This window comes from Drosophila simulans, chromosome 3R (genome assembly GCF_016746395.2).
Source record: "Drosophila simulans strain w501 chromosome 3R, Prin_Dsim_3.1, whole genome shotgun sequence".
Taxonomy (NCBI): domain Eukaryota; kingdom Metazoa; phylum Arthropoda; class Insecta; order Diptera; family Drosophilidae; genus Drosophila; species Drosophila simulans.
The window spans coordinates 8088524-8105188 of record NC_052523.2 but is presented as its reverse complement, the minus strand read 5'-3'; the positions used below and the strand labels follow the sequence as shown (position 1 = coordinate 8105188).

Here is a 16665-nt window from a genome sequence, read left to right as displayed (position 1 = left end):
TAAAATCAAATGACTGCTATATTAACTAAGTGCAATCAAATAATTGCTAACTTAACCAAGCAGTAAAATCTTATTTTATTAATATTGTACTTTAGTTACATAATGGTTTGTATAGTTTTAGTAGGACTAATCACATTTTAAGAGATGGAATATGCTTGTAAAATCTAAGGAAATACTTTAAAAATGTCTTGATTTTTTCTTTAAAATGTGTTTCACACTGTTGCGGACAAATTGGTAGCCTGGATGGTTCCACCTTTCGCAAATCCAATCACATCAGCATCTGGGGTGGGGTTTGCTGTGATTCGCATTGCCACCCAAAGGCGAGCTATTCCCATTCGCCTCCTCGAATCTGTCCAAGCTGTCAGAAGTGGCGAGAATTGCAACGGTTGTCGACAAGAGCAATAAAGCGCCGAGGAAACCGAGAAACATTTATTTAATTAACTTGCATCGAGAGTTGTTGAAGTGTATTAATAAAACATTTCAATTTTCCATATTTTCCAGCAGCCAGACGCATGCCACAAACACACACACGAGTTTTGTGATTTTTCTCGTTCGTTTCCATTGTGAAACTTGTTTTAATACCAAGTCAAGCCAACCAATCGTCTAATTGATGCCACAGCAAAATGTTTGGGAAACAAAAGCCGAGATATGAGCAGTCAAGTGTCATAAATAAGTTTCCGAACAACTCGTCGGCTCATTAGCGAAGAGCTTGGAACACGAACTGGCCCAGAGAAGCATCAAGAAGTGCCGCCCGAGATGAGATGGCATTGTGAAAAGTGGAAAAGTGAAAAAGTGGAAGAGTGGTGTCCAACTGGAGCGGCCCAAGTGTCCCCGTCGATTAGGTCGCGGACCCCATGCCTGGGACCATAAAACAAAATCAGTTTGAAATGAAAACATATCCGTGGCTCGTTAGCATCCGATCTCAGCAGGGTGGTAGCAGTGACACCAGTCTTTGGTTGGAAAGTGGGGGAAATTTTCATTTGAATTGCCGTTGCAGTGGGACAAACTGGAAAAACATTTGCACTTTGTGACCAGGAACCAAAAGAGATACATATTTTTAAGGAAGAAAAAAACAAAGTAGTTCTAAGTGCTTTGTTTTACTTCAAAAATCTAGACAAAAACATTTCCCACTTTGAAAACAAACAGCAAATTTAGCAACTCATACACAAATGCATAAACTTTAAGCTGCAAAATGCCTTCGCCAAGAAACGACGATGAGAATTCGAACGAGCTGGGTGGTGGCAGTGATTCCGAGCGGGAAAATGAGGATCTGGCCATGCTGAAGATTGTTCTCAGGAAGCTGAATGTCAACGATCAGACGCTGCTGCATCGCCATGTTAGCCATATTCCAGATGCTCTACATATGCTCTGGAGATTGCAACATCCACGGCTGAACTTTGAGTTGATGCAACGGAAACTGCATGGATCCGATCTGGAGTTGTTTCTACAGGAAATGATCACGGATATTCCCAGCATTAAATTTCGCAGTGAGAATTTGCAGGACGAACTGAACATCCTGGAACGGGCCAATATTGGACGTTTGCTTCACGTGAAATGCTGCATCATTACCTGGGAAAAATCGCCGAGCAAACAGAATACCAAATTCCCTCATTGGCCATTTCTCGCACTGCCAAAATTGATGAGCAATCTGACCGATCTGGATGTCTACTGCCCAGTGCAGGATTGCTTTATTGACCAGTTTGGCAAATTGGAAGCCCTGAAGATCGCTGAAGAGATTTCTCAACCAGCTATGGAGGCCATTTACTTGAGTGGCGCACCATTGAAGTGCTTGAATCTATCGGGTTCTTATACATATCCCATGTGTTGCATCTCATACTGCAATCAACTGAGCAACTTATTCGTAAATCTGGACACTTTTTTGGCCGGTCAAAATGAGATTCTACAGTTGCCAAAGCTTACTGAGCTGAAAATCACTGAGATTCGAGAAAACAAGGACACAACGAAAGCCCTAGCCAATGTGGTGCAGACAAAAGGCAATGAACTCGTGGGCATTCAAATTAATTGCATCTTTGAGGATCATGTCAAGTGCCTCAGTGAGTTGGCTCTAAATCGCTGTATGAATCTGACGGAACTGCAGTTGTCCAATTGCATATTTGCGTATCAGGACATGGCCAAGTTGTGTCTGCCCACTGCCATAACCTTTGCTCGATTCTCCAGCTGTCCAGATCTCACTGATGAACAGCTCTTGGATTTTATCAAGGCTAATGCCCAAATGGAGGAGCTTCTGCTGGATCAGTGCCCAGAACTGACGGAAGATCTACTGCATGGTGTTCTTAAAGTGCGCAGCAGTGGCATTAAACAAGTGCACTTGTTGCTCAGAATTGCGAAAAGTCCGAATCTTTGGGATACATATCAACAGAACGTAAGTATCTATTGGTTTTCACTTGTATCTTTTGGTTTTTTTGAAGTTTTTAACTTTTCAGTTGAAGTATTGGACACGAAAGCAATCTATTCTTAAAATGGAAAGTTTGGAAAGTTCTGTCTCGGAGGACATTGTTATGCACTTTGACCTAGCTAAGGAAAATGAAAATTTATAACCTGCTTTTAAGTGGCATTCTTAGAACCCTTTAATAAACGCAACTATTGTACTAAGTCATGGGAGCCTTTCATCTTGGTATTGATATATGGAATCATAAGGATAGGATCACATGCACATATGGAAGCTTAGTCTGGCCATTAGCTGTAATTAATCTTGAGTCTATCAGGTGGCATCAAACCAGTCTGCATGGACTTCTCCGCTTGCTAATTGGCCGCCTGCCATGTGGCGATTTGTCATAGTCACCGACTCCACCACGCATGCGCCACGCATGTGGCACCCGGACGCTCCTTTGGGGCCGCCACGCCCCCCTCATCCGCCCGATGCGGTGGGGCGTAAAAGCCACACGCAACAGCTACACGATTTTCAACAACAAAATTTGTCATATGTGACGATGGCTGGGGTTTATTTGCTTCTCGATTTTTTCCTTTTTTTTCTCCTTTTTTTGCCGCATTTTGTGCGTTTCGGTGCTTTGGGCTTTGAGCATTTTGTCAGTGGTGGCGGCGACCACCGTTGCGGAATGCAAACAAATTTGTGAACATGACGCGGTTAACACAGTTCCAACTCCACAACTCGACGACTGTCGCTGGGGCCACCCATTGTTATAATTATTGGGCGCCCGCTTGCCAGTGACAATTTGGCCTGGCTTTCTGGTTAGCTAAAGTTAGGCATTTGTGGAGCAAACAGTAAACCAGCGACATGTGTTGAAAGTCCTGCGAGAACAGCTGTTATTTTGGACACACTTTTCCAGGATTTGTGACCGAAGAGCAGCCATAAGATTTGAAAATGCGAATTGGGACATTTTCGATCTGGAATTCGATCAGTTATGAGTAACAGCAGCTTGTTGCATAGCTATTGCAAGTTGTTTCAAAATAAATTAAGTTAAACTAAGTTAACTATTGAAGAAGTGGAATGTGATCATTTACAAATCATTTGCATGATGTTAATTAAATGTATTTTGCAATCTATAAGACATATTTCACTGATTGTTTGTGCCACATATTCGCTTTCACCTTTACGTCTCGCTTGAAAATCACGAATGCATAGACCCTAATAACTTGTGCGACCTCTGTCTGCCCTTGGACCCGCATTCCCCCCTCATATCCCCAGTCAGCGAGGAACTGAGCCAGTTTCCAGATCCCTGAGCTAGTCCACTAATTCGTTTTCACACTTTTCATGCATCGGACAGGTCGAAATGGCTGGCGGCGAATTGGCAGCGCCTAATTTCATACGCCAGTCCAAGTTCTAGTCCCCCACAACCACACAAGGCAAAAATGTTTAATAAAAAAATAAAAATTGATATTAAAAGAGTATAGTCTGCTACTAAAAAAAAGTGGTCTTAATGATTAAAATTTATGGCAAAAGTGCTTAAAACCCACTTATAGGCAGGCATAGTGATGAAGATAATATTGCTGCATACTTTTCGACAGCATTTGAGATATATATCTCAAGGATATTCGCTTGATTTTCTTTCAGTGCACATGGCACCCGTCGCCAGCCGACTAATATTTATATTTGCCCTGCATTTCTCACTCCGCCGATTGCCAGCGATTTGATAAGCAAATGGAAATGCAGTTCGCTGGAGAAAGAGAATAGTGCTGCCGATCGGAGGGTTTGGTGGAGCAGGAAAGGAGCAGAGGGTTCCAGTGCGACGATGGCGGCGAAAGGTGCAAATAAATAATTTGCAGTAGCCGGGCGGCGACCACTCGACGACCCACTGTTGGCCTACCTACCAGCCAACCGACCGACTTGGCCAACTGAAACCCCAACTCCGCTCCACCGAAAGCGACGGCCAGACAAATATTTTATTGCAAATTTGCTGATATTGGACGACAGGCGGGCACTGGAGCAGTTTGTAGTGCTGCTGCTGCTACGCTCTTGTCCGGCTGTTTTGCATATTAAATTTATTTTATTGAATATACCCGAAGATTTAGTTAGATACGCGAGGGTGGATCGTGCAGTATTCAATCATTAAAACTAATTATAGCTGAAGTTGAATGACTAAACAAAATGATCAAGTTGAAACAATCAATCTTTTGAGCATTTTATTATAAATTAATGTTTGCTTTTTGGGGTATAAAACCGATCTCCAACTAGACTTGCTAATAAATGTGCTATTTTAATAGGCTCTTTCTAGCCAGTAATTGCAATGGAAAACTGCTCTAATAAAGTGGTCCATAATCGACTGGAAACCTAAGAGATTTCCCCCGAAATTACCGCCAGTAATGTGCGAGTTTTGCGAACCGCCCTCTTGCTGGCCGGCATGTGCGCTTTTCCAGCTCATTGTGATGGCCAGCTCCACCGGGTGAGCTGTGTGCAGCCCCCGCCGGCGGGGTGGCGCATAATTGCCATCGGATTCGGTTGGTGGATGGAGGAGGCCCAGCGGGCGATGAATTATTAATTGCCGTTGATTTGCATTGGGATCGAAACGGTGCGGGATCATTACCGCAACGGGCAATCTTGCCGAGCGGACCGATCTCGCATATAGTGTAAACATAATAATCAACGGGCATTATATGCCGATATTTGCCGATATATATATACATACATATACATATGCAGCAGAATGCGCTTTTGCAAAATGGCCGGCGGTCAGCGCGGCCCCCAATTGACACCTGAGCGGCCGAGCTGCCTATTATTGCTATTTTTGCTGCTGCTCCTGCTGCCGCTGCAGTTGCAGCTGTAATTGTTATTTATGCACTTGCATTTAGCCGCCTGTATGTGGCATGCCATGCCCCCTGGGATGGGCGTAACGCCAGCAATTTGCAGTGCTGCGGCAACGATTACGTAACAGTTGGGAACGCTTAATTGCGGGGCGAAAAGCGACCCACAATGATGCTCAAAATTAAATTGCACTTGGTCATTATCAGTCGGAAGAACAGAGGGTTAAGATTCAACGATCTATTTATGTAGTATTTTTATTCCTCAAAATTAAGAGCATATAATTATTTATCACAAATCACTGTCAAAAAATCTTCAAATGTCAAGTATAACTCCCAAGTATATACATGTTTTGTCAATAATTAAAAATATAATTATTATAAATATTAATATTATATTAAATCAATATTAAATGTACTTACCTTGATATAAATACAAATGTTTTGATTTCTAATTGGATTGGATTTAGATTTTCTAATTGGAATGTTCGCTCTTTGCAGTCTAGTTGGACACACACACACGTACGCACGCACACGCGTAAACTTCAATATGGCGGACGCGACGAAAACGAGACAGAAGATGCTTCTGCGGATCTTACAAAAACGGATAAATAAATAAATTTCCTAGTTTTTTTTGGTTTTGGGCAGGGCTCGCGTGCTCAAGTTCAACTTGAAAAAGTCGCAAGTGACTACTGTGCGATCCCTGGAATCTCAAGCGGCAAAAAAATGAAGATAAAATGTGTACACAAGACATATGTACAGTACATATACATATGTACATATGTATGTACGTAAGGAGCAGCTGCCCTCTTTTGTTGTTGCACTTAAAGTCGCTAAAATGCGGTGCGTTCGCTTGTCAAAATTGCAGCAGCATTCAGCCTTTTTTTATGTTAAGAAGCCACAAAGAGATGACGCAGTCGAAATGGTTAAATGAATTAACCCTTTTACTTTGCACAAGCGCACACACACACACACACACTTGTGTGCTTGCAACAGGCAATACAGTGGCTACAACAACAATAGCAGACAGGGCTTTGTGATTTTACTGGACGTTCTTGTAGTTTTGGCCAACACACGGATTAAGTTAAACGCGCGGAAAAATATTCGACACAAAATGACGCGATTTAAACTAAAAATTAAATAACACAATTGCTCCAAAACTTGGGAAAACATGACGTGAGGATATTGATAACGATTTCTATTACTTTTTATCGATTGGCATCGTCGGAGCTATCGCAGGGTACTGCCAACTTGTCTCAATTTACTAGAGGTCATTGAACTTAAATATATTATTAAAAATACAACGAATTTAACACTGTATTTATATTTATTAAAAGGAAAAGAATATAATGAATATAAGTGCAAGCTGAATTTTAAAAAGCAAGGTACTTAACTAAATATTACAACCAAAATTCAATTGTTCGTTTTCAAGTGTACTAACTTTTTGGCGTTGCATGAGCGGCTCGTGTGTACAAACATTTATTTAAATGCTTACCCCCACCCCCACCTCTCTTGCCACTTCAGATGAAGCGGGAGCTGGAGCCGAATCTGAAGCTGGAAGCTTGGAGCTCGGAGCACGGTGGAGAATTGCGCGTAAATTCGTTGCGGTCTGCGCGTCATTAACGTAATCGCCGTCAACAGCAGTCAACAGCATCAAACTGGCAGGCAAATGTTGCTACTGTTTCCAGACGCAGCTGTCCGTCCGGCCAACAGAAGCAAACGAAGCAACAGAAGCACCAACCGCCGCGGTGAAGTGGTTTTTTATGATCAGACGAGATGAGCCGAGCCCAAAGCAGCACTTTCCATACGAGAAAGAAGACGGAGGCTACAACAAAAGCGTGTCTTTCGAGTTCGCTAATGGGAACTACATATATATCTACACACATATGTATGTATGTATGTAAGTATGTTTAGTACATTCCGGGTACAAAGTGCATTTTGTGGAACACCTTTGGGCAGAATGTAAACCATTAACAAATTGGAGCAGATCTGAGAGCTAAACATTTATTAGCATCCTTGAACGTAACTCTTTAAAATTTATTTTACTTTTTAACTTATGAACATATTTTGAAGAATCTGAATTAGTTAACTTAAAGATTAAGCTCTTTCAAATCTATAAAATAGATATATTCTCCATAAGCATAACAAAACGAATCGAACTGGCCATGTCCAGCACTCCATCCGCCTATTTGTCCGTATGTCCGTCCGTATGAACGCTGTGATCTCGATAGTTTTTTCACTTCTTTTTGATCATATCGTTTTGATCATTTCCTCGCTTTGCTCCTTCCGTTTGATCATTTTATTTTGACCATTTCCTTGTGGTCATTGCATGTTGTCCATTTCGTTGTTCATTCCATTTTGGCCATTAAGTTTTTCCAATTTCGTTTAGGTCTCTCTTTGTTCATTTCGTTCTGGTCTTTCAGCTTAGTCAGTTCGTTTTGACCATTCGTTTTGGTCACTTCAGTTGTGTAGCTATAACCATACCTTTTGGTCAAATCTTTTTTCGTTTTAGTCTCTCTTTGGTCATTTCGTTGTGGTCCTTCGTTTTGGTCACTTGTGTAGCTATAACCATACCTTTTGGTCAAATCTTTTTGACCAAATTCACTTGAGCTTAGTTTCCGGCTCTTAACATTTTATTTTTGTAATTTTTGAGCAGATACTTGAAATGGATTACTTCAAACATAGTACACCTGCCAGTGTTGTCAAGCATTCGAAGCGACTGCAGAAATGAGGGTCTACTTGTATCAGATGCGCCCGGTGCTCTTCCTGTTCTACACGGTGGAGACGACGGCCAACTTGTTCGTTTTGTACTACCAACTGAAAGCGTTTGTTTTCGTCAATCTGACCACAATGATTTGGAACGATGTTCTGATCCACAGCTTTTATATGACCTTCTTTTACATATTCACGGTGATAACGCTCTTTGCCAGCATAAATCTCTGCACCGGCCAGCGCACATCGATCGTTGAGGAAGTGGTTCGTCCTCTGATCGGATTCGTTCTGTATACGGTAATCTCGTTGATGGCACTGGGCGATGCGGAGACGGATTTCTATATAATGTACGTTGGGAGGAACCCGGATGATTTACTATATCCGGAGAAGCCGCTTCATCCGTTCTTCGGTAGCCTGCGGGACCAGGCGACAGCCTCTTTGGTGTCCAGTGTTATCTATCTGCTGCACTGCCTCATTGCGTTGGATGTCCTGCTGTCGAATGACGATTCCGATGACGAACGTGATGCATCCGATTCCTCCGACGATATAAACGACGAGGTCGACTACGTTCCGGTGCGTCTCTACGTCTTTGGCGGAGTGATGCAACGATGGCTCGAGCAGTACGACTGGTTCCAGGACTTTACCCGCAGTGGAGTCACAGATATCTGATATCTCCTTTTATAAAACTACAATTACATGATACGCAAAACTTCTTATCGCTCTTATAGGTGATTATGCAGCCTTTGGGTTTTGGTTACATTCGGTGCAGGAAACCCTAATCATCAGCATTCCCATGACGTCAGTGGGAAGCAACAGTTCGGGCTGCATCATATAAAGCTCATTGTCGTCAATGTGTCAGCGATAAGCAGCTGGGGCCAGAACATCTACATAAGCGCGCGTATCTATAGTATCTATGTATCTGGGTGCGAGTATCTATATCTGCCAGTGCGCAGGTCCAAAGCTAATGGGAAGAATCGATATATGTACTATGATGTTGGGGCACAGCGGCAGTCAAGAGCAAGGTGAAGAGGCATTGGCCCGGTGCTCCTGGGTGTGGTGCTTTCATTCATAAAAAAAAACTGGTCCACATGGCATGTGGACTCATTCAAGGCTAGAAGTAGAAGCCCAGACCAAGGATGCCCTTTCATAAGCTATGCAATATGATTAGAAAGTCTGACTGCTTAGATCTAGTTTTTTAAACTATATATTCGGTGGATTGAAAAGTTTGGCCAGGTGATACTAATACTATGGCCTACTTTTCGGGGTTCTTATTGCATGTTCATGATTATTGTTTTGAATATGCAATAACATGCTTGTGTATGAACAAATCAATTTCACACACTTATTAAGTATTATTTTTAAGTATTTCCTCTCTTCTAAATCTTAATTTTCCCATACGGAAACCCACTTAAATCTTAAATGCTACAATTTAAACACAAAATCCCATAAAATCTCGACTTTAAACAGAAGTCAAACAAAACAGCAATAAATCTGCGCAAAAATCACACTTAACAAGAAGGAAAAACGTATTTTCCGCCCACGCAGTTAGCGAAATGTGAAAAATACATAAATGCGAGAGGGAAAATCGATAAGGACGCCATTCCGCAGGAGCGTCGTGTCCTTGAAATCGAAAAAGGGAAAGACCGACCATTCATGAAGTTGGCCCAACTTTTCATGAATGAAAGCGGCCAGCGAGGAGAAGTTCAAACATTTTGGTGAGTTTGCGCGCCATTAAGTGCGAATTTTCCAAGGGGTTTTCCTCTGCGAAAACTTCCCCATTTTTTCAGGCCACTGACGCAACCACAATGCGCTGTTCCAAGGTCAGCGTAAAATTTCATTCATAAAACTGATACGCCCCGCGGCGTATATATACATGTATATATATCCATGGCGCGTGTAAGTTCCCAGGAGGTGGTCATGGGTGGAGTAGAGGAGCTTGGAGCTGGGCGTGCGGATATGGGGCTGAGTGAGCACTCCATTTGCAGCTTGTTGATTTTCCTACGCGTGCAAACACAAACAAAGCGGGAAACCATTTCATTCATGAATCCAACTCAGTGAGGGTGGTGGGTGTTAGCTCCAAACTTCTGATCCCAAAGATTTTTGGGAAGCTCGTCCAGAAAACAATTTCGCGCTAAGCTGAAAGCAATTTTTGCCCCTAGGAATTTGTGGTAAACTTAGTTTAGCTTGGCTTTTCATTCAGCTGGGAGTCATCTTGTCAACTTGAAAATGCTAAAGGTTATTGGTTAAATGATGCGTGAGAGCATATCTGTTAAATAAATGAAATTGTTATGTACGCTACATATAATTTATGTTTTAAATTGCCTTCATTTAGGTTTTTGCCAAATTAATTGGAAAGTATTTTTTACAAAATCTGATGTTAACGTGTCGTATGAGTAATATTTTTACATACCATTGACATACCAAAGTTAAATCCATTGAAAAATATAAGCTATTTGTGCTAAATAAATAAAAGAAACTATTTATTATTGGACTTCTTATAGAATGTTATGTACAATAGCAAGGTCAACTTTCTACTATTATTCCATAATTATTATATAATTATCACCCCACCTAATGGTAATAAATAGTTTGGCCAAAAGCTATTGAGTGTTTTTATTTTGCAAGGGCTCGGAAACAGCCAAAAAATTTAAAAAAGTTCATAGAAACACCATGGGACACACACCGTCTTAAGGATTTTGAGGCACAGTTCGATATTCCAGGGCTAATATAATTTTGGCTACGATCTAAAGTAATTTTTCAATCCAGTTCACTCACTTATACTTAAACCAAAGAGCAACTACGTATAAGATAAAATCAAATATAATAATAAATTAGCATCGATTTATGGCTACAGTTGTGTCGTTTGGTTGCCGCCCGCAATACCAGCAGCTCCGCCCTTCTCCACCATGCTGGGCATGCCCGGCTCCGATTCGGAACGCTTGTGCGTTCGCTTGGGCAATCGCTGGGTGGCCTGCTTAGCCTTGGCACTTGCCACCCCGTCGCCGGAATTGTTGAGCAGCATCAGATCCGGTTGGCTGCGCACCAGGTCCTGCTCCTGGTAAACCTCCTGGACGGCTGAGCTGGCATTGGTGTTGGTCACCTGCTCGTTGAGGCAAACATCGTCCAGATCCACATCGCTGTTGGAGAAGAGAGCTGTGGCGCCCAGTTCCAGGGAGTTGGTCACGTCCAGCTCCTGCTCACTGACCGCCTTCTTTGGCGTGGATGTCGAACCAATTGAGGTTCGCGAGAAATTCTTGCTCACATCGAGATGGCCGGCACTGGGCGGGGTCAACAGTGTGGTCACCTGGGCTGGCTTCGAGCCAATGCTAATGCTATTGTTATTGTTATTATTATTATTTTGGTTCTGTCCGCCGGTCGCAGCCGCTGAGACAGGAGCAGCTGCGCCCATGACCGGCACATTGGTCATGCTACTCGGTGTAGAACTGTTGCGCTCTGTCTGATGTTCCTTCATTAGCTTGCAGGCCTTGCCCAGCGCACAGATGGTCAGGCAAATGCGCAGGCCCATGGCAAACAAGTAGGCAAGCAGGAAGAGCAGCCAGGCGGCGAGGTTCTCGAAAGAGACCGCTGTGTAGATGGCCTTTATCAAGACCACAGCCAGCGGAAATGGAATGAAGCCCATGCGTCTGGCCACCAAGTCCGAATGATCGGAGAAGGCGTGCTTTTGCCGCGTCTGGGTCATATCGTAGGCCAAGCTCGTGGTGTACTCCCTGTAGATGCTCTCCGGCAGCTCATTGAATCGCGTGATAAACGCATGCTTCACCCAATCGATGAGGATTTCCGTGAACAGCACGGCAAAGCAGTCGGGCAGCATGACACAGAACTGGGTGATGCTCCAGTCAAACTCCTTCATGGTCTGGATGACCACAATGAACAGAAGCACAGAAAGATGGAATCGCTCCCGTACATCGCTGCAGGTCAATTGGAACAGGTTGTTTTTGTCGAACTTCTTGAACACGGAACCCTTGAGCTCCACGAAATTATTCGATATCATGATGGTCAGCAGGCCCTTGTTGTTGGAGTTCACCGCCACATTCAAACAGGTGGCCTGAAGGAATAGTTTAGAAACCAAACCATTGAATCATCGAAAATATGGTTTATAAAACTACCATTACTCACCTGAAACATGATCAGTCCGCTGTGCAAGAAGACATAGATTAGCGTGAAGAGAACGTGCGTGAGTACTCCAAAATGCTCTCGCTTGGAATTCTTTGGTTCTGTTGCCGTCCAGAAGAGAGCGTCGATGGTGTCCTGACCAAAGGCGGACAACAGCCGGTCGCCCACCTCCAGCATATTGTAGAATATGTACAGCTTGATTATCGACTGCGACTTGATGATGTGGTACACCCGATTCGTGTCCACCAGGAGCATTATCAGCGTCACCGTCATCCAGATGACGCCCTTCAGCAGATCACAGATCTCCGCCGGCGACAGCAGCCTTTGTCCGCTGCTGCGTAGTCGAAAGATCCTTGCCACCGTCCTGGAAACCAGGGCCCAAACGGCCATCACAAATCGGACGGGCAGAAAAGTGTGAATGTAGAGGAAGGAGTCGGCGCACTGCATGATCCCGTACACCATGAATCGCTCCAGATCCCGCGGTATGCGCATGAAGCTGTAGATCTTCTGCCTACGCGCCGAGTAGCGCTCCTCGTCGTGCTCCAGCATATAGCCGCGTGTCATCTCCACCTTGAAGAAGTCGTAGAATGTGTTTGTGCTGGTCTCGGCGGGTCCTGCAAAAACAAAACAAAAATTAACGATAAGTATGAAACTAATTTATAGTATATGCATAGATTCTAATGATTTAAGTTAAATAGATACCGATTGATTATAAAAACATTGAATATACATCATTATCCTTAAACAAAACTACTTCAAAAATCACAAATTATGATATACTATATATTTAAAAGCTATATCTGTTATATAAATTCATTAAAAATCTGTTTAGAACTTTAAATATAGCATCAAATCTAAGGTAAATTTGTATATTATGATCAAAAGTAAAAGTTAAGTATGAAATAGCTCGAAAACCAATTAAAATTAGTAAACGTATATGTCGTCCTAAGAACTAAATTCTACTTTATGAAACTACAATATAAATAAATAATTCAAAAGTATGTATTTCCAATCAGAAATCCGTGTTTACCGCTCTGCAGTCGCTGCTGCGCTGAGCCCGCTGCCGGCGTCGCAGTCGGCGTCGCTGCAACGTCATCCTGGGCGAGCGGCGCCTTTTGCTTGTGCTCCTCCTGCTGCTGGTGATGCAGTTCCTCCACACGGCTGCCGGTGACGTCGCCGCGGAAGCGCAGCTGCCGCTTGCCGCCCGCGGAATTGAGTGTGGAGTTCATTAAGTACGGTGTGCGGAGTCCATAAAATAAAATAATAACAACGAGCTACAAAATTTCTGGGTGAAACAGCAGCAATATGAAAATGTACTAACGCGTGCCGGAAATACCCAAAGGTAAACACTGTATGTATCGAATGTACAGAACTATCGCCCAAAGTCACAGCTTTATTTCCATTATATTTACATGTTAAATATTTGCAATGGTTTTTCTTCTAAGCTTCTTAATGAATAAGTTATTATTAGGGCAAAGAGTGAACTATAGAATGATTTTTAAAATAATTTATTTTTGCTACCCAGTAAACTTTTTATGTTCTAGCTAACCGATTCATGATTCAAAGTGCTATCGAATTATCAATCGCTGGAGTGCCGTCACTAAATAAACGCGTAGAAAATATTTCAATAGTTTATAGCTGAAAAATATGTTCGCATCTGTGGAATTAAGCTCATATCGCGATCAGCACTTCAAGGTGAGTACATCCAAAGGCGCCCTAGCAGATCTCCGACTCAATAAACCAATTGCAGGGCTCGCGCTCCGAGCAAGAGCGATCGCTCCGCGACTCGTGTACACTTTACGTGGGAAACCTCAGCTTCTACACCACCGAGGAGCAGATCCACGAGCTCTTCTCCCGCTGCGGCGATGTCCGTGTGATTGTTATGGGCCTGGACAAGTACAAGAAGACGCCCTGCGGCTTCTGCTTCGTGGAATACTATGTCAGATCGGAGGCCGAGGCGGCCATGAGGTGAGCCATATCCATCTCCACGCTAGAGAAAGCCGCCTTTTTCCCGGCATTTGTAGAAGTAACCAGATACTCGTCGGTTAAAGGAACAGCTGGGATATATACATGAAAAATATCATCTCCTAACTAACTTCTTCACTCTTTCCTCGGCCTACAGATTTGTGAATGGCACCCGCTTGGACGACCGTCTGATTCGTGTGGACTGGGACGCCGGGTTCGTGGAGGGCAGGCAGTATGGACGCGGCAAAACCGGCGGACAGGTGCGAGATGAATACCGCACAGATTACGATGCCGGTCGCGGAGGTTACGGCAAACTGTTGTCACAGAAGATCGCGCCAAACACGGACAATCGCTAGTTATAAGATAAAATGCAAAGACTATAAGCCCCCACAATTAGATATTAAAGCAACTCCCTTAGACATAACATCTCTAATCGCATATATATTGTACGTTTTACATAGTTCTTTTGAAGACGTAATTGATATCATTGCGGCCTAGCATTACTGTATGAGTTTCTAGTGTTTCCGGGCTGACTGGATTCCGTTTACTTCTTGCCAATGTTGTTAGCCAGCGAGCAGCTGAGTCCGGTGCCATCGGGCTCGACATTCAGCTCGGTCACCTTGCCGTTCTCCACCACCAGCGAGTAGCGCTTGGAGCGCACGCCGCCCAGCGGTGGCAGATCGATGGTCACATCCAGGGCCTTGGTGAAACCGCCGGCGGGATCAGCTAGGAGGCGCACCTTGCCAGCGGCTCCGTGCTCCTTGCCCCAGGCGGACATCACAAAGGGATCGTTGACCGAAACGCAGACAATCTCGTCCACGCCCTGCTTGGACTTCAGCTCATCGGCGGAGCTCACATAGCCGGGCAAGTGGGTCTGTGGGGGAAATGGGGAAATGCATTATTCAGTTGGAATACATAAGCTGCATAAATTAAACTGAATTTCTGGGAGTTTCTACAATATTCGGAAACTCAGAGCAGATGACTTTGCAACTATGCTACGCACCTTGGAGCACCCTGGAGTGAAGGCGCCGGGAACGCCGAAGATGATCACCTTCTTGCCGTTGACCAGATCGCCGGTGTTGATTTTGTTGGCTGGCGAGTCCTCGAATAGATCCACCGCCGGCAGGGAGTCTCCTACCTGGAAATGAAGTGGGGGACAGAAGGAGAGCACACAGGCACTTTTAGAGAAAAGAGGCAGCAAGATGGAGGCGATAACCTTGAAGCGTTGTAATTTCTAGGTGCCGCCGCAATCAATATTTATGCAGCTCGGCCCACCGGCTTATGTAATGGAATGTGGACTGCCGCACAGCCTGAGATCCGCGTTTGCCGGTCAACCTGCACTTACTTTCACCATAGCTGCACTGGTTTTGGACAGGGAACGCAGTGAAATGATTTGTTGGGGCAGCGCGGAGTTCACAACTCGGCCAAGAAATTTGCACGACAGCACACGCATTTCTCCTCTCTTTCTTCTTCTCACACACACAGGCACGCACGCACACAGCCAAAGACTGCATCTGGCTGGTGGAGCGTTGCCAGACCGCCGCGAAAAAAGAATATGGGCCGTGTGTTTTCAGTCAAGTCTTAATTTTTACTACCTCATATTTTTTAGTTTGTTTGTTTTGTTAGAGGGGGGAAATACAAATATTATGCTGTGAGGATAGACTTCCATCATATTTTTGGAGGGGGTGGTGGTGGTGGTTGCTTGTGTCTCGGGTCTTCAATGGCGCTATGTGCCCGCTCTGTTGAGTATGCTGTCGGACAGTCTCTCCAGGTCGTCCAGGCTCAGATCGTTGATTTTCCGCTCGAAATCGGCCATAAACTCATTGGTCATACGCTCAGCCAGGAGCTCCGAATAGTGCTTGCGGAATCCCCGCAGGATGCTGTCCCTCAGGCAGGGCTTTATCACCACCAGATTGAGTTTGGTGCCCTCCTTGATGTTGGGATAGGACGCAATTGTCTGTTCGTTGTTCAGCGGTCGCCCCAACAGCAGTAGCTTTTGATTTGTCGCCGATATCTGCAGTTCCGCTTCGATCTGGTGTTTCACCTCCAGAATCGTCGATGTCGGCGCGACCTGCGTGGAATATTCCCATGTTAACGACCTCACTTGATTTTGGCATTGTTCATTCTTACCTCGATGGTGCAGTCCTTGCCCTTTAGCACCTTGATTGTGATCTGCATAGCAATTGCCGTAAGCTTTATTAAAAAAAATTAAAAGTCAATCTCGCAAGCGATATAAACAATATGGCTTTGGCGTTGCCACCTGTATTGCCACCAAGTGCTATTAGACCAAGAGGCCCTGGTTTGTAAAACAAGGGCCGCAATATTTGCTAATATGTAATTAACAAAAAAATTTGATTACTTCGTAATTATCGTTTTTTAAACGATCAAAATAATTTATATAATATATATTATATTCTTGTAAAGTGCCAATTGTTAAATGTTAATTATTTATATTTAATGTACAAACTATCGAAAACCACGAAAAGATATTATTTTTAAAATTAAATTATGCGAGAACAACAATTAAATAACAGTTTATAAACATTTGGTTTATTATAATTAATAATGATATTTAGAGCTTTTACATTGGGCAATAAGACAGTATACTATATAGATAGTATATATATGATATTTAAA

At 43.6% G+C, this 16665-nt stretch overlaps 6 protein-coding genes across 6 annotated transcripts; 3 read left to right on the top strand and 3 right to left on the bottom strand.

Moving 5' to 3' along the window:
- Positions 1 to 1099: 1099 nt before the first annotated feature.
- Positions 1100 to 2617, top strand: LOC6727620. Its single transcript, XM_002102963.4, has 2 exons — positions 1100 to 2383; positions 2445 to 2617. The coding sequence occupies exons 1-2, from the start codon at positions 1193 to 1195 to the stop codon at positions 2556 to 2558; spliced, it is 1305 nt and encodes a 434-aa protein (XP_002102999.2). The 5' UTR covers positions 1100 to 1192; the 3' UTR covers positions 2559 to 2617.
- Positions 2618 to 7929: 5312 nt separating this feature from the next.
- On the top strand, positions 7930 to 8666 carry LOC6727619. Its single transcript, XM_002102962.4, has one exon. The coding sequence runs from the start codon at positions 7945 to 7947 to the stop codon at positions 8596 to 8598; it is 654 nt and encodes a 217-aa protein (XP_002102998.1). The 5' UTR covers positions 7930 to 7944; the 3' UTR covers positions 8599 to 8666.
- A 1861-nt stretch (positions 8667 to 10527) lies between these two features.
- On the bottom strand, positions 10528 to 13398 carry LOC27207843 (protein TAPT1 homolog). Its single transcript, XM_016183488.3, has 3 exons — positions 13094 to 13398; positions 12067 to 12677; positions 10528 to 11995 (listed from the first exon to the last, which is right to left on the bottom strand). Exons 1-3 carry the CDS (start codon positions 13290 to 13292, stop codon positions 10778 to 10780), a joined length of 2028 nt encoding a protein of 675 aa, XP_016034213.2. The 5' UTR covers positions 13293 to 13398; the 3' UTR covers positions 10528 to 10777.
- A 201-nt stretch (positions 13399 to 13599) lies between these two features.
- Positions 13600 to 14452, top strand: LOC6727618 (nuclear cap-binding protein subunit 2). Its single transcript, XM_002102961.4, has 3 exons — positions 13600 to 13758; positions 13814 to 14031; positions 14186 to 14452. Exons 1-3 carry the CDS (start codon positions 13711 to 13713, stop codon positions 14382 to 14384), a joined length of 465 nt encoding a protein of 154 aa, XP_002102997.1. The 5' UTR covers positions 13600 to 13710; the 3' UTR covers positions 14385 to 14452.
- Positions 14450 to 15539, bottom strand: LOC6727617 (peroxiredoxin-5, mitochondrial). The gene is made up of 3 exons (XM_016176499.2): positions 15374 to 15539; positions 15032 to 15166; positions 14450 to 14902 (listed from the first exon to the last, which is right to left on the bottom strand). The coding sequence occupies exons 1-3, from the start codon at positions 15479 to 15481 to the stop codon at positions 14573 to 14575; spliced, it is 573 nt and encodes a 190-aa protein (XP_016034212.1). The 5' UTR covers positions 15482 to 15539; the 3' UTR covers positions 14450 to 14572.
- A 56-nt stretch (positions 15540 to 15595) lies between these two features.
- Positions 15596 to 16332, bottom strand: LOC6727616 (ubiquitin-like protein 4A). Its single transcript, XM_002102959.4, has 2 exons — positions 16159 to 16332; positions 15596 to 16099 (listed from the first exon to the last, which is right to left on the bottom strand). Exons 1-2 carry the CDS (start codon positions 16204 to 16206, stop codon positions 15755 to 15757), a joined length of 393 nt encoding a protein of 130 aa, XP_002102995.1. The 5' UTR covers positions 16207 to 16332; the 3' UTR covers positions 15596 to 15754.
- Positions 16333 to 16665: the final 333 nt, after the last annotated feature.